Consider the following 17,607-nt stretch of genomic DNA (forward strand, 5'->3'; position numbering starts at 1 on the left):
ACAGGAGTTAAACCTCTTGTTGTAGTACAAGAATAGGTAGACTCTGGCTTTTGCAGAAAAGAATAACCCACAATATTATTATTATTATTATTATTATTATTATTATTATTATTATTGTTATTATTTACTTAGACCCCACCCATCTGGCCCACTCTGGGCAGCTTCCAACAGGAGATTAAAAATACATTAAAACTTCAGCCATTAAAAAACTTCCCTAAACAGGGCTGCCTTCAAATATCTTCTAAAAGTCAGATAGTTGTCAATTTCCTTGACATCTGGTGGGAGGGAGTTTCACAGGGCGAGCGCCACCACCAGGAAGACCCTCTGCCTGGTTCCCTGTAATCTCACTTTTCCCCCCTCATCAAATTGCAAAATTTGACTTTGATGATGTGTTGCTGCTTTTATTTTTCAACACTGTATGCTCTCTATTTAGAAAATACAGTCTTTGTACCTGCTCCTTGTTTTGTAACTCCCATGTTTTCCTTTTGTTTGTTTGTCTGTACTTTTGATTTTACATTAATAAAAAAAAGCTATTAGCTAAACAAACACCAGACCACAGGAGTTCATATTACCCATAGCATATTTATTAAGTTTAGTTCATAGCATCCATTTACTTGATTAATAAATTTAATGTAAAGAAGCTGGATACACACACACACACACACTGCATAATCTACACACAAACATGCAGTTACTGTAGTACAATTTGGGGGGGGAGGTGCTCCTCTTAGTTACTGTTTTCGGGGGAATTCTGTCCCCAATGAGGCCTAAAAGCATTTTGTGGCAGTCAAGGAATCCGAGGAAGAAGCCCTGCATCTCTCCATCTCTCCGGTTGCCGGCTTGTGGAGGACGGTCAGGGACTGCCAGAGTAGGACTGGTGTTTTGCAACTGCCACCTCCCTTCGCGTCTTCACTGCGCTGCTTCTAACCCCCTCTGGGTAGGCTTCCTCCATTTTACCACCACCTTGACCCAGATGTTTGCACCTCGTAGGCCAGGTGGGCCCCAGATACTGGGGGCAGCCGTTACTGTGGCCTCGTGGAATCTTATGAACCTCCACCTCAAATCTTAAGCAAAACAGAATTCAAAGTGTGTTGAAGGTTTGGTAAAACGCCAATAGCAGGAATCCAGCTTTTGGGGGCTTTATAAAGTACAGTGGTACCTCGGGTTAAGTACTTAATTCGTTCCGGAGGTCCGTTCTTAACCTGAAACTGTTCTTAACCTGAAGCACCACTTTAGCTAATGGCGCCTCCTGCTGCCGCCACGCCACAGGAGCACAATTTCTGTTCTCATCCTGAAGCAAAGTTCTTAACCCGAGGTACTATTTCTGGGTTAGCGGAGTCTGTAACCTGAAGCGTATGTAACCTGAAGCGTATGTAACCCAAGGTACCACTGTAGCTCTTCACAGTCTTCCCGTTCTGCTCATAGCTGTCAACTTTCGGATTTGAAAATAAGGGATCAGCAGCCTCACCTGTCCCACGGAAAGTCTACGGGATATCTAACAATCCGGGATAGCAGCAGGAAGCAGTGGGAAACAGCACTGAAATAAGGGAATTTCCCGCAAAAAAGGTTCACAGCTATGGTTCTGCTCAGTAAAGAGCCCTCATGCCAGATAAGTGAAATACACATTCTCTCGCTTGGCAAAGGATGTTGGCTTAAGAAAGGACACTGCGTTGCCCCTTGGACATGTCAGAAACGGGGCAGACTCTACAAGCATGACTCCTCCCTAGGCTGCTATGGAAACGCCACCCTCTACAGTGGATCCCAGCTGAGAATGAAACAGATCCCTCGTCTTTGGAGAGAAGACAGATCAAGTCTCTGGCTCTCCTACAGGGTTCTCTTCAATTGCCACCTCTACTTCCACCTGGGGTGACCTCTCCTCAGCTTCCACCTCCAGCGGCCTCTCCTCAGCCTCCGCCCCAGGCTCCTCAGCTTCCACCTGGGGCGGCCCTTCCTCAGCTTCCTCCTGTCCCTCAGAGAGTTCCTGAGGCAACAGCGTTGCGTCCTCGTTGGCAACGGCCCCATCCTGGGTCAAGGCCGCGTCCGTGGGGCGCCCCTGCTCAGAGCCACCTGCTTCGTTGTCGTAGCTCTGGAAGCTGCTGCGCACCTTCATGATGTACTTGTGCAGGACGCTGGTCCCATTCAAGGGGTTGTCTGCCGTGCCGTTGTCGGCCACGGTGTGGCGCAGCTGCTTCATGTCGGAGAGGAGGCGCAGCACAGACTTGTTCAGCTCTGTCAGGCGGTTCCCCAGATCTGCGGGCAAAAAATGTGGGATGTGATCCGTGAGAGGCAGTCAAGAACAACATTCCTTGTAATGCTAGAGAGGACATGCGAGGGAATGTTTGGTCCAGCCAGTCGGAACTTCCTGTTCCTCCTGGCTGGAGCATCCTTCCTTTTGCATGTGATAGAAGGTGGGCATGACCTAACCTGTCCAGGTAACAAAAGGACGAGTCACGCAGCACACTGTTTCTCTGTTTCACTTCCTTCTTCGTTTGACCAGCTTCTAGCTAGGACTGCTCTGTTAGCTCTCAGCTAGCAGAAGCACCGGGATTATTCCCCATATGGGGTAGATCTACAGGTACATATTTGTAACTAAGTCTGCCTTCAGGAATCCAGCTGTAAACTGATGTGAGTAAACTTCTTTTATTGACTTTGAATAAGAGTGTCGCGTCTTTCACTGGCAGAGGAATGGGGGTGTGGAGGGAGCAGTTCACCCCCGGCATCACTATTCCAGTAGGGTGCCATCACAGCGCCCCTCCCAGACACATGTTGCACCGCCCCTGCCCCCCCCCCCGTGCGCCAGGTGGCACATCACGCCCCAGAATGTGAGTCACACCCCTTCGGGAGGCGCGCCATGCCCTTGTCGGCAGCATACCATGCCCCCAGGATGCATGCCATGCCCCCAGGGGGCGCCAGCCACACCCCGCCTGCTCTCCGCCCCCAGTAGCGGGGCAAGTAGTTTTGCCGCTGGTGTCTTTATTCTTTTAAGAGGTATTCAAGTGAACTTACCAGGAACGTACAATTCAATCATAGACAGGCTGAATTATATAATAGTGAGAGGCTCACACGAGCCTGCAACCAGCTATCTGCTGTGCATGTAAAAAGGGGAATGTAAACTCTGCTAAGTAAAGGAACTAGAGAGCGCAAAGCAGGAAGAATATTAATAAACAATATATCCTCTCCTGCCACCCTGAACATTCCCACCAAAAGGACACAACAGAGGGAGCCCTCGTGGGGGTGAGATTCTGCCCAGGCCCCATGGAAATTCTAGTCACTTAGCAACCCTACTGTTTCCCCTCCTCTAGGCTTTGGAGACAGCTCCTCCATGAGGAGCACTAATCTGTAGGGATGTTTGATATTGTGGATTATCTACTGAGCCTTCATTCCGATTTGCTTGCAGGAAGGTTAGACGATGCTGCGTCAAAGCAAGCATCCTCCCACACTTTCCAGGGCATTATCCCACTACGTTCCTTGGGGCAAAAAGAGAGAGCATTTGGGGAAGTGGGTTTGTTGCACAAGACTGCTCAATCAGCTCTCAATGTGCAACCTGAATCTGGTGTTTCTGACTGAATCCCACCCAAAGCGGGAGAGACAGTAAGCCTTGAGGGGTAGCAAAGCATCAAGCTGTGGGGGCAACCGGGGTGGGGGCACCAAGAAGAACCAGGGTGGTTGCAGGAAGCAGGAGAGGTGGGTTGCAAAGCAGGGACCGTAGGGGCAATGGGGGTTGGAAGAGACAGAGGCCTCACAGAAGGAGATACGGGAACCAAGCAGAAAGGGAGCGGGGAATGCCCGCCAGTTGGTTTGGACTCCCAGAACCTACACCAGAGCTGGCTGGGGCTGATGGAGCTATGGTTGAGACAGCTGAGGGCACCCGGTTGCAGAAGTCTGGCAGGGAGGGTGGTGGGCAAGCCCTTCTGGACATGGCACCCCATCAGGATCCCCCTTCCGAGGCAACACTGCTTACCTTTCCTGCGGCTCTCCTCAAACTCCCGCCGGGCCGTGTCGATGTAGCGCTGCACAAGCGCCTTGAGCACTTGGCGCCGGTAGGCAGCGCGGCCCTCCGTACGCTGGCCGCCCTCATCCGTGGAGGGGTTAGACTGGGGGGGAAAAAGGGCAGAGTCAGGGGGTGACAGGGTTCCCAAACGAAACATGGCAGAAGGGGGTCACACCTCCTGGAAGGGCCCTGGGGGGAGGCCTACGTCTGGAGGCTAGCAGGCAGGAGGTTGTGGCTGCAAAGCACTCTGCGCATGCTTCAGCTTGCCCAGAGAGGCATGGCTTCCAAAATAATTAGTCAAAAAACAAACAGATGCAATTATTTGAAAAGCAGTAGACAGCAGGACATTATAACCAAATACTTGCAGATTAAGTTACATCGTGCAAGAGAGTGTATTCAGAAAGAACTCATTCAGGTGTCCTACATGCCAGGAAACGAAATTCCTGCAGATCTGTTGTCTAAGGTTGTTAACAAAGAACAGTTTGAGGTTTGTGTACAGCGGCTACAATTGGGTTGAACCACAGGTGATACAGGTTACACGGAAAGGGGGAGAATGTTACGCTATTCCGTTCCACCTTAGCAGATGTGTGGACTTGTTGTATGTCACATGTCTATTTACATTCCAGCACAGCTTGCTGGGAACTTCCGTTTGTGTATAGCTTTTGCTTATGCTGCTTGCTTGGACACGAAGGGGAGAAGACATGTTTTTCCCTTTGTCCTGATGCTGAATAAAATGCCGGTAAATACGCTTTACACAGCCTCTATCTGCCCTTCTGTTGCGAAGAGTTCTTTTACGCTGCTGGCTTGCGTGCTCAGCTTCTGAAGGTTTCTGAAGCTCGAGTCGCAGTTACACGCTGATCCAAGTACTGGAGTTTGCCCGGCTACCGGCCGGTCGGCTGGAGCCAGCTGGGGGCCTGCCAATTGCCCCCGTTTCTTTGGACGCATCCCAACAATTATGGCACTGTTGGTGCAGCACAGAAGCACTTGGCCTAACTGCTTTTTAATTGATGCAACAGTCTTTTATAAATGTCACTGAATGGAGGAAAAGGGGTCCAATACATAGTGCGTGGAGGAGTCAGGGGGAGGTACGGACCTGACCTCCTGGCAACAGAGTTGCTGCTGTATACTGGGAGGGAGAGTGGAAGGGGCAAGGCAATGGGGAGGTCATTCCTGTGCAAGCTCACCAGCAGGAGCCCCCCCCACACACACACAGTGAGGAGGTGAGTCCACCGCGGGAGGTCAGGTAAGCCACCCTAACCCAAGGTCCATTGTTGTCAATTCAAGAGGGCCTGTGATGTCATCAGTGTAATAATAAAATTTAAGGTCTTATATATATAAATAATAAATGTTCATAAATGTACCAACCAAGCACATACATAGATCAGCACAGGAAGACCGACCTGAAACCATTTTTACTCCCAAGCTGACCAAATGTTTTTCTGCAAGGAGGGAGGAAGAAAACCTTCCTTGTTACAGGAATTGGGGAATCAAAGGAGTGGGCAGACTACCAGGAAAGGCAATCAGATAAGGCATTATCAGATAACCTGGCAGACAGGAAAAACAACAACATTCAAATTTCTGTTGTAGACCACCTTTTCTGTGATGCAGGTATGATGTTTGTGGGGGGTGGTCTTGGGTTACATGCCTTCTGTGATGTATGTATGATGTTTCTGGGGGTGGTCTTGATCTACAGGGTGGCAATTTCAAAAGTCTTTATAAGGCCTTGTGCGCCATTGTTCTGGGTTCCTCCTCTCTCCTGCGGGTGAGGGGAGCACCCTGTTGCAACAGATCAATAAAGATCAGGCTTACTAGCTGCTTTGCTTCTCAATCTTCTCTGGTTGGCCTCTGTTATTTTCTCCTACCAATAGGGAACCTACGTAAGGACTCTATACGGGCTCTTGGATACCCCATAAGGGAGTAAGGGCAGATTTTGTTTACAACATCAGGGATGCAGAAGCGCCAGCCCACCGTCTCAACTGCTACTGCCAAGAGGCACTCTCCCCCAATCTCCCCAAAGGCTGAGGAAGAGAGCACGACAGCCCACTGCAAGCAGAGTCGTGGGTGCAAGGAACACGCCCTTGAAACAGCCCCAAAGGGAACTTACAATGGTTGAGATGGGGGGGTATTTCTGCTGGCGCTTTGGTTTGTAACAGCACAGGAAGCGGAAGAGGCCCCTGGGAGAAGATGGGGGAAGAAAGAGGTGAGCCGGGAGGCCTGTGAACAAGGCTGACTGTAATGTTTATTATTAATAATAATAAATTTAACTAAATTTACATACTGTTTATTTGAAAAAATATATATCCTGTTTTGCAAAAGAGAAACTATTCATCAAGATATTTCAATAACAGCCAGGATTAAAAACATACTCAGCATCAAAATATAAACAAAATCAGAAATCTTTTTTATTGATTTTATTGATTGATTGAATTTATATACCACCCTATACCTGGGGGTCTCAGGTTGGTTCACAGAATAAAATCAAGATATAAAACCACAAAAAACCTAATAAAAAATAAAAACAGTAACCTGATATGCCCCCCCCCAAAAAACACATTTTAAAAGGGCATAGGATCTTGAAAGCATTACACATAATAAAAGTTCATTTTAAAATAACATGACTGAATAGCCTTGCCTAGGGGGAAAAAAGTTTGGGGTGGGATCCAGAAATAATGCAATGATAGCTCCCTGCTATTATGGGCTGTCACATTCAAGGACTGGTTCCCGGTAAATGCAGAATAAGAATAAGAATAAGAATAAGAATAAGAATAAGAATAAGAATAAGAATAAGAATAAGAATTTATTATTTATACCCTGCCCATCTGGCTGGGTTTCCTCAGCCGCTCTGGGCGGCTTTCAACAGAATATTAAAATACAACAGTCTGTCAAACATTAAAAGCTTCCCTAAACAGGGCTGCCTTCAGATGTCTTCTAAAAGTCTGGTAGTTGTTGTTCTTTTTGATATCTGATGGGAGAGCGTTCCACAGGGCGGGTGCCACCACCAAGAAGGCCCTCTGCCTGCTTCCCTGTAACTTGGCTTCTCACAGCGAGGGAACCGCCAGAAGGCCCTAGGAGCAGGACCTCAGTGTCCGAGCAGAACGATGGGGCATTGTGCTTGTAAAAGCAACTGTTTTGCAGAGTCTGCCAATCCTTAAGCCAGTCCTCTGCTGCCGAGGGCTAAGTTTAACCCAGAACTATCAGAGTCTCCCCACCTCAAGGGTCTCAGGAGCAGCCTGACAAATTACCTGACAGCGTAGAAGATGGACTTTGGTGACGGGATGATGTTGAAGGGCACTGGCAGCGTCAAGCCTTCTCTGAAGAAAGACAAGTAGAGCTTGGAGCGGGCAAACTTCCACTCCACGTCGGCATCGTTCTGAAGAGCACAGGAGAGAAGAGGCGGCAAGGAAGACTCTGGTAAATACGGGGGGGGGGGGAGCTCTTTATTTATCTAGAGCATCTTTGCCCTGCCCTCAAAAAGTATCCCAGAGGACCTTACAGAAGATCAATAGAACTATCAAGAAACAAGACAGTGCTTGCCCTCAGGAATGTGAGAATAGAAGAAGCTAGGGTATCCCTAAAAATATAACTAACAATATCAATAAATGCTGATTGGTTCCACACACACAAATGCTGTTACAAAGACCTGCCTAAACTATATAGTTTTCCAAAAACCAAAAACATCTGAAATATAGCAGGGATGGTTTCTGGTGAACCTCTACTGGCAGGGAGTTCCACAGGGCACTAAAGTGATGGCCAACCAAATGTCAGAGGGTTGCAGGGAACCATCAAACCCATCAGAGGATCGTGGTGATCTCAGTGGAGAATACTGAATCAGTCTAAAGCCATTTTTGGCCCAAGTTGTTTAGGGCTTTGTGAATTAACGCAAGTACTTTGAAACTGGCCCAGTAGCAAATTGACAATCGGCCTGGCTCTCTCAGCAGTGGAGTAACACGTTGCCAGTGATCGGCTCCTGTAAGCAGTCTGGCTGCTGCAATTTGCACACGTTGAAGCTTCTGGACCCAACACAGGGGCAGCCCCATGGAAAGTGTGTTTCAGTAACCAAGTCTTCAGGTCTCCAATGCAAGGACCACCGTGGTTAGGCTGGGCCAGTCCAGGAATGGCTGAAGATGATGTATACTAGGGGTGGCATACATAGCCAGAATTCGGGTAGAAATCACTGAAATGCCGGGGAGAATCCGTACATATGGCAACCCATGCTGGAAGTGTAGATTTTGGCATATTTCCTTAAAAATAGCTCAAAACTTCATTTTTTTGAGTGTGTTTTTTTTGGTGTCCAGATTTTTCACTTTTTGAAATATGGCAACCCTAACTTATAGCGGGTGGCGCTGTGGGTTAAACCACAGAGCCTAGGACTTGCCGATCAGAAGGTCAGCGGTTCGAATCCCCGCAACAGGGTGAGCTCCCATTGCTTGGTCCCAGCTCCTGCCAACCTAGCAGTTCGAAAGCACGTCAAAGTGCAAGTAGATAAATAGGTACCGCTCCGGCGGGAAGGTAAACGGCGTTTCCATGCGCTGCTCTGGTTCACCAGAAGCGGCTTAGTCATGCTGGCCACATGACCCGGAAGCTGTACACCGGCTCCCTCGGCCAGTAAAGCGAGATGAGCACCACAACCCCCAGAGTCGGTCACGACTGGACCTAACGGTCAGGGGTTCCTTTACCTTTACTTTAACTTATACCAAGTCTGACTAATAGCAGGAAAGGACCATTGTGCATTATCCATTTGGGGACTGATGGTGGATATGAAATTAGAGATATTTGGGGAATTCCATCAAAAATGGAAATCCCTGCCATTTGCATTTCTGTCAGTAGCCTGAAAATGTTACAGGCGCAATTATTTACCGCACTGACACTTCGCTTCCTTTGAAATATATTAAATAATGAAGGAATGTAAGCTTCAGCCACAGCAGATAGCAGGACGAATAGCACAGGGTTTAGTGGAAGCTGAACTGTAGTGGAACAGAACTGATTTTGACAAATGCCGAACGGGAGAGAAATCACAGCCTCCTTACATTCCTAGTGGCAAGCCCCTGGTGTGTGTACCCTATGAAGTGGGGCATTCGCCTGTCCCTTTGTACACCCCAGTCCCGTTCCAGTGCACCTTAAAGGCCACCTCTCAATCCCCTCCCCCACCCCCGGCAGCAGCACTCACCTCAATTTTCTGGAAGCAGTTGGTGATCATGGCAATGAGCATGTTGAGGAGGACAACCACCATGACGATGGTGAAGACCCCATACAGCACCCTCCCCACCAGCTGAGCCATGAGGAACCGGGGCATGTCCACCACATCGTGGTCTTCCATCCCAAGCATGGTCCAGAAGAGGAACTGGAATGTCTCGTTGAAGCTGCATCGGAGAAGGGATAGCAAGCTGAAACAGCTGGGGCAGCGAGAGGGTGACTCCTCCCTACAGTGTTGCTCCTTTACTGCATTTATATTGTGATAATAATTTTAAGGTCTTAGATATATAATAAATGTTCATAAATGTACCAACCAAGCATGTACATAGATCAGCACAGGAAGACCGACCTGAAACCAATTTGACTCCCAAGCTGACTAAATGTTTTCTCTGCAAGGAGGGAGGGGGGTCAGGGAGCCTTCCCATTGTCTCAGGAATTGAGTAATCACCATTTCAAAGGGTGACAGACTATCAGGAAAGGCAATCAGATAAGGCATTATCAGAAAACCTGCCAGACAGGAAAAACAACAACATTCAAATTTCTGTTGTAGACCACCTTTTCTGGGATGTACATATGAAGTATGGAGGGGTGGTCTTGAACTCCAGGGCAGGGAATTTAAAATGTATAAGGGCAGGCACACCTTTGTTCGGGGTTCCTCCTCCTTTCCTGAGTGTGAGGGGAGCACCCTGTTGCAACAGATCAATAAAGATCAGGCTTACGAGCTGCTTTACTTCTCAATATTCTCTGGTTGGCCTCTGTTATTTTTTCCTACCAATAGGGAACCTACAAAAGGACTCTATATGGGCTCTCGGGAACCCCATAAGGGGAAAGCAGCAGGTTTTTTCTTATAACATTCAGAAAACCTCTTTATTCAATATTTATTCAACGTGCATCCTGATCTACTTGCTCAAAGCTTATGTGGAAGTTTGATTATATCCAGTCTTTGCTGGGCGTTCCTTTTTATTTGTTGATTATGGCATGCTTATAGGAGAATGAGCATCACGATTTGCTTGTGGGGTGTTTACATGTCTTCCTGTTAATCATTCATTCATCCCACATGTTTCAATGCATTCTGCTATCACATTCCAGACTGTGGATTTGTCGCACTAGAACAACAGAGCTCCTGAATTCATTTTAATTCTGCAAACCTAAAGTTCCAGCACACGCTCGAATCCTTCTTGAAAAATACTAATAGCCTGGGGGGGCACCCACAGGTGATTCACCAACTGCCTCTGGCAAAGTTTTGCGATTTGCACATGGTGGTGGCACTGACATTTGATTCTGGATTTTCTCCTGAGACCAAAAAAAGGACTGCAGCCAACCTTGTTGTTTGACTTCCAAGGTGTGACTGTATATTGATTTCATGTGAGCTGATTGTGCTTTCTGTAGAAAGTACAAGCAGGTTGGCGTACCTCCCCAGCTTTTCAGATTCTTGGTAGTGGACGTAGATGTTGTTCATCCCACACAAGAAAGCAGTCAAGATGATCATCATGATGAACATGAACCTGGAGAGGGGAAGAAGCACAAGGAACCCAAAAAGCTAATAAAAAGACCTAACACCATCTGAAACAAAGTCAAGAAGATAGAGTGGGTTTAAAATATGTATCCTGGGTGTCCACGGCCCAGGTGAAGAGGTGTGCCTTTAGCATATGATGGAAGCTATTCAATGAGGATACTAGACACACCTCTATGGGGAAGGAATTCCCTGAGTCGAGTCTGCCCCAGATAAAGCCCTCTTCCAGGCTGCCAGACTTCTGAGGGCAGTGGAACTACCAAGAGTGGCCTCTCTGCCCATCTTAATGGTAGGGAAGGAGGTGTTCTTCCATATATTTGGGGTCATCTGAGTCATTCAGGACAACTATCCCATGACAGACACAGGCTGCTTCCCCATTCCTGCCAGCTGGGCTTGTGCTTGCTACTCTGGCCTCCTTGCCAAAACAGGTCTCTGCTTCAAGGCAAGAACTGGTCACGTCCTATATTGGGACTGCATTCAGGGGCCAAGAAGAGAGGTGAAGCCCCAGAGACCTGGGATGTAGTGATCAGGTGGGATTGCCATGAGGAATTATAAAAAATATAGAGCAAGCCATTTGTGTCAGCAAAGAAAGCGTTGCGTTGACTGGGGTTGAGACATTTTGATATGATTTTTCATCAGTCCATGCCTCTGCATCCCTGTCCTATTTCTCTTGCTTGACATGTCACGTACACAGCCCAATTGCTAGTTGCTGCATCAGGGATCCTGGGTCATAAAAGATAGTAGGCAGTTTCTTTCATGTAGCTATTGTTAGTTTTGTTAACCTTAGGGCCAGGAAGAGAGTTCAGGAAGAGAGTTCACAAGGAGATGGTAAATACTGTTTACTCCTGTTCATGACCTTCCCAACAGCATTCCTCTTCACTTCCTCTTTTATTTACTCTGAATTGCATATGCATGCTCAAGTAGGAAATTAGCTCTTTGCAGTTTTAACTTTAACTTTGTCCCCACGTGGGGGTTTTTTCGAATGCTCAGAGGAAATTTGATTGGTTCTTACGAACACTGTGTAAAAGTTCTTTTGTGAATAAAACGACCTGGGCCGGAGGGTGGACAGGAATTATTATTATACGCACTCCTCCCAGAGTCTTGCTGGTTCAAGCCTCTGTGTATTCTTATTATCAGAGTCTAATCCTTCCTTTGCTTTGGGAACGCCACACTGGGAGACATGGGATTCACTGAGAGGGAGAGAAGGCTCAGTGCACTGCAGGTGCAAGGATGATGGCAGGGAAGGATCCTGATTCCCCCATCCCCCCAAAAAACCTGATCATGTCGTCAATCATCTTGCCAATGGAGATCTGCAGGGTCCCCAAGGTTTCGTGGGCGGGCAAGATGGAAGCCAGGCGGGTGAAGCTCAGCATGCTGGTCACAGCAAACAGCACCTCGGCGATGAACTGGGGGTCTTCGGTGTGCCACTCCTGACGGTCTGGGTCAGAAAGGGGAGGAAGGGTCAGGGAGAAGGAAGGGGCTGGGTGTGTGGCGCACATTATGGGGCAAGGTTTATGTCGGTCACAGCCCTTCCCTGTTCCCATGTCTGAAGCCTTTACATTCCTAAGGCTGTCTTCCGCAAGCTGGGACCCTCCAGACAATCTGAACTCCCATCAGCCCCAGTCCATTTATTATTATTATAGTAAATAATTTTTATTCATTTTCAATTAACCAAATTACAATGCCAATTCAAATACAAATCAACCACATGGCCAATTATAAAATTTACATGGCCCCTCATGCTTCAAGGTCTAATAATTCGGTTTAATTCTGCTTCCAAACTATTGCTCAGTCCAATTACAATCCAGTCTTGATAAAATCCGTTATACCACAGCTACAATGATTTTACTTCAATTCGTATTAACACATTTAATAATTTATAAGTTCACTAGTGAAGTTCTCCTTCTTCTTCCTGCGTGAGGTATTAGTTTTAATCAATTAATCCTTCATGCCTAAAATTATTACTATTATATTTTCCTCACACAGTTCCGTTTCTCATTGCAATCCATATCTATACTCCCGACTCCCTTCATCTTCACTTGCTGTATGAATTATTATTAGTAGTAGTATTCTCAGGGGGTTGCCAAGTCATTAATAAAGCATTGGCTCCTCCCCCCCATACCATCCTTTAGATCGAACGAAGTCTTCTTTCCGATTTAAATCTGTAGGGCCTTGTAGCTTTTCAATTCGGCAGTTTTTGATCTTGTCCCATCATTACCAGCAGGTGTCTGTACACTAATCCTAATTAAATTCTTAATGAACAGAAGAACCGCTGCTTCTTAATGGCGGCGTTGGAGGGTTACCAACAGGCGAAGTGCTTTTGCACTCAGCGCCTCCCTGCCTCCAGCGCCATGTCAGAGAGAAAGCCAGGTATTATTTATTTATTAATGTTCTATCGAACTCACAAGCCGATGCACCTATGGAGTCAGTGCCCAGTGCAGAAGAAGGAACGAGACCCCAGCTTGTGGGAGGCGCTCACCCGCTTTCGTGTAGTAACGGCATTCTGCAGACTCCTTGTTATCCAGACAGAAAACACGGCCCTGGAAGAATATCAGGAGCCTGAGGACAAAGGAGGCCAAGTACATGCTGAGCATGACGATGTCCAGGAAGTTCCACCAGTCCAAGAGGTAGCTGCGGAAGCCCTCAATCCAAACCTCTTTGCACTCAAACCAGAAGAAACCTGGAGGAGGAAAGCACAGGGGATCAAAACCCACCACTGGCCACAGCTGGAGGAGGAGCAACCTTGGCTGGTCCTTGCCATGGCCCAGGGCTCTGGGTCCCCATCCTTGGGGGAAGAGGCCATGGGTTCAGGGGACATCTTGGGCCACAAGGAGGAGTGTGTGCCCTGTGAGCTAGTCTTGTGACATCTCGGGCTCCTCAGAAGTTGCAGCATCAGGTGGTCTGTGATGCCAGCCCCTCCCTGGCCTGAAGAGGTCACATTTCCTACCAAGGATTCCAGCTTGGAGACCATAGTGGAAACCCAGCCTCAAGAGCTCCTAAAACAGGCTGTGTCTTTTTCTTTTTTTATAATAATATTTATTAGTAGTTTTCAGAATTATAAGAAAAAAAACATTAAAAAAATTAAAAAACAACACTATAATAGACAAAAAGAAAAGAAAAAATACAAAAACCAATACAACAATACAACAAAAAAAGGAAAAGAAAAAGAAAACAACACAAATCCCAACTTACATATCTAAAACTTCCATTTGCTTGTTTCATTGACTTCCTCACACCTCCCTTTTTGTATTCTAGTTTAATTAGTTATTTCAGCAAATTCTTTCCATCTTTCTCAATTTTTGTTAAAAAATTCATCCTAACCTACTTTAATCTAATAATTAACTCAACAAATCCTTTCCATCTTTCCCCATATTCTATTATTCACATTACCTTAATTAATTTAACCTTATCTTACCCTAAAACACCTTAAAGCTTGAATCTTAGTTATCAAATATACATTACTCCTGATATCATTTCTCCTAAAGTCATATAGTTTCATTCCAACATTTCCCCTAATATTCATTAATTTTTAGCCAATTCCCCAATTAGAAAATTTTCTTTATAAATTTTCTTCCAATCTTCATCCATTCTTCCTGGTCTCGGATCGTGTCAGTCCTTACTGTCCATTCCATCTAGTCCATCAACCTGGAAGTCTTATGTCCGAGGCCCTTAAGTCTCTTCCATGTCCCTTCTGCAATTCTTCTTCTTCTTGTTTATACTTGCCCTTTTCCTTGTCTTTTGTTGGTCTCTTTCTTAGTTTCTTTCCTTTCTCATTGAGGGGTAGGCCTCTGGGGGGTTCCAAGCCAGAATTGTCTCCATCTCCCTTCATCAAACCCGCCCATTCCCCACAGTCCCACTCCCCACAATCCTCAATATAGTCCAAAAAGTATTTAAAAGCATATTCCAAGGTCTCTCCAACGTTGGGAACCTCCTCAACTCCAGACTCCCCCTGGCCCACTCCAACTTCAATCTTCAATGACAGCGGCTCATACTCCTGTAGGGCCTCAGGACTCTCCATTTGTATTATTTGGAGTGCAACCGCATCCTCCTCCATTATCTTCTGCACTTGCCCAGTCAGTACAGATTCATGAGTTGGTCCCTGGATAATTTCTGTATCAATATTCCCTGTTTGCCCACAGTTATTAACTGCAACAGTCAAATCCATTTTCTCATTCATCAAGTCCATCTTCTCATGCATCTGTTCCAGTAGGGCACTTGTCTTACATAAGGCAAGCACCCAGTCTTCTTTCTAACTCATCTTTAGTCAAGGTCAGAAAAGGAGGCAATTTCTATTTGTATCCATTTTTTTTTTAGGCAAGTCCAACAAAGGAAAATTACTTTCGTTTTTCAGATATTTTTCATATATTTTGTTTCTTTAGGATGCAAAAGGGAACATTGGAATCAGCTTGTTTCTCTTCTTTAGCTATCTGTCAAAATATCCCATTCACAAAATATCCCATTCAACATCTCCAACAATTTCTGTCTCTGACACCCCGTTCCCAGGTTAGAGACGGTGGAAACTTATCCTTCTTCACTCCCTCTCCTGCTAGGGTTGAACAACCCCCCTTTTCTCCTGCTTCCAAGGGAGTTTCAGTAATTCTAAATGAAGAAAATTTAGACTTTTTTGACAGCTTTCCAGGCTTTAGCTTACAAAGTTTTTGCTTTAGTCTATATACAAAAAGCGGAAGGCAGACTTCCTCTTTTGAACCTTCCCGCTTCGTTACCAAATTAAGAAATTTCTTGATCCAATTTTCCGTTTCTACTCACGGGTACTTGTTTTAAATCCAATTGTCGACAGGAAAAAGTCAGCGCTCTCCGGCAATGGCTGTGCGGCTTCACTCCGTGAAAGTAGCAGTCAGTTCGCAGTACCGCGCTTCTCACCCCACTTTGCTCCGGAGCCCCTAAATGGGATTCCCTGCGAGTAGGGGGGCGCTCCTGGTGCCCTGCCGAACCCCACGTTCCCAGGCTTCCTCCGCCTGGGATTTCTAGCGGGTCCCCACCTTCGCCGCGGCGGGAAGACCCAGTTTCCACGGAGCCCGTTCCTCCGGACGGAGGAACTCCGCCATTCACCGATGGCGCTGACCCAGAAGTCCTCCAGGCTGTGTCTTTTTCAGAGGCTTTGCCCATAAGGGATGGCTGCTCAGAGGAAGCTGCCGTCCTCTTTGAGGCTCCACCTGGGTTGTCCAGCTGCTGAAGCAACATTCAAGCCTGCCTTGTCCAACTTCCAGCCCAGGCTCCGATGAAAACTATCCAGAGGGCAACCTACCTTGCTTCTTTGCCTTTGTGGTTTTGACCTCTGCCTTGCCTGATATTGCTTATTTGGGATGACACTCTGCTTGGTCTGACTTTGCCCTGCTGGAACCTGACCTGACTCTGTTTCTTGAACCTGGAAGTGGTCCCAGTGGTATGTGAGCTGGTGTCCCTGACTTGGCCAGAACTCCATCACCCAGCTGGGACTACTGCCAGGGGCAGAACATCAACCTCTGATGCCTCTTCTCAATCTCTTTTTCTCCACTTAAGCTTAGCAAAGAGAGTCCCCTCTTTGTCTTTGTTTGCCCATACAGTGGTGCCCCGCAAGACGAATGCCTCGCAAGACGGAAAACTCGCTAGACAAAAGGGTTTTCCGTTTTTTGAGCTGCTTCGCAAGACAAATTTCCCTATGGGCTTGCTTCGCAAGACGAAAACGTCTTGCAAGTTTGTTTCCTTTTTCTTAACACCATTAATACAGTTGCGACTTGACTTTGAGGAGCAACTCATAGAACGCAGTGTACATAGTAGCCTTTTTGAGGTTTTTAAAGACTTTGGTGATTTTTGAAGCTTTTCCAAAACTTCTTTTGCAGCCATTTGGTAAGTTAAGCTTTTAAAACTTTTTTTGGGGGGGTTGGATTTTGGGTTGGGGTGTTTGGAATTCAAGGACTTGGTGTTGGGGAGGGGTTTGCAAGAATCTGGAAGCTTGTGGTTTTTTTCTGCATTTTTATGATTTTCTGTGACCATTGGGCCACTCTGCTGTTTTTTAAAAAAAATTCTGGATTTGAATTTCTGTGTGCTGGGTGGCTGAGGGAACAGTTGGGGAGGGGTTTGCAAGAATCTGGAAGCTTGTTTTATTTTTCTGCATTGTTATGATTTTCTGTGACCATTGGGCAACTCTGCTGTTTTTTAAAAAAAATTCTGGGTTTGAATTTTGAAATGCTCTTTACAGTATGTGTGACTTTAAAGAGCACTTAATAAACTCTTGTTGTACCAAATTTGGCTTTGTTTGGACTTTTTTTGACCATAGGAACGCATTAATTGATTTTCAATGCATTCCTATGGGAAACCGTGCGTCGCAAGACGAAAAATCCACTAGACGAAAAAATTCGCGGAACGAATTAATTTTGTCTTGCGAGGCACCACTGTAATGCTAAGGCCACGGTTTCTTCAGACTAACAATGGTTTGTCTGAATGGGAATACCCAGCCCTGAATGTGGGAACCCAGCCCAATCCATGACTTGTTTCCTGGCAGCAAACCACGATGTGAAGCCATCATTATTTTTTGTTGGCCTATAAACCGTAGCTTGTTAAACTGTGGCCTTTAAAATAATATTGATCAGCTGGTCTGTTCTGTATGGCATACAGCAGGGATGTCTAACCAGTCGACCGTGATCAACAGGTTGATACTCGGGTGATAGCAGTTAATCGCAGGCTCATTTTCCTCTGTGGGGGGCAGGGGGGAGAGAACATCCGCCCCCGCCCCCTCGCTCTGTCCTTCATTTGCACACAATTGAAAAAACGGAAAACAGAGTTATCTCTGCATGCTTTATTTTTGGGTGTGCGATTTATGGCCTAGCCCCACCTAAAAAAAGCAAAATAACCTTGGCACCCCCCCCTACAAGTTTTTTATTCTGGGAGTAAATTGCAGTCTCTTGGGAGT

At 46.5% G+C, this 17,607-nt stretch overlaps 1 protein-coding gene across 1 annotated transcript in view; it reads right to left on the reverse strand.

Moving 5' to 3' along the window:
* Positions 1 to 717: 717 nt before the first annotated feature.
* Positions 718 to 17,607, reverse strand: part of LOC308475076 (short transient receptor potential channel 2-like) — a 43,309-nt gene continuing 26,419 nt past the window's right edge. Inside the window, exons 6-13 of the mRNA XM_081001897.1 lie at positions 13,177 to 13,377; positions 11,973 to 12,135; positions 10,597 to 10,689; positions 9,159 to 9,351; positions 7,234 to 7,361; positions 6,096 to 6,165; positions 3,962 to 4,094; positions 718 to 2,250 (exon numbers count right to left, since the gene is read on the reverse strand). Coding sequence (XP_080858023.1) covers positions 1,808 to 2,250; positions 3,962 to 4,094; positions 6,096 to 6,165; positions 7,234 to 7,361; positions 9,159 to 9,351; positions 10,597 to 10,689; positions 11,973 to 12,135; positions 13,177 to 13,377 — 1,424 coding nt within the window. The 3' untranslated portion in view covers positions 718 to 1,807. The remainder of the gene's footprint in view (positions 2,251 to 3,961; positions 4,095 to 6,095; positions 6,166 to 7,233; positions 7,362 to 9,158; positions 9,352 to 10,596; positions 10,690 to 11,972; positions 12,136 to 13,176; positions 13,378 to 17,607) is intronic.

The sequence above is a fragment of the Podarcis pityusensis genome (assembly GCF_964106645.2).
Source record: "Podarcis pityusensis genome assembly, chromosome: 4".
Taxonomy (NCBI): Eukaryota; Metazoa; Chordata; class Lepidosauria; order Squamata; family Lacertidae; genus Podarcis; species Podarcis pityusensis.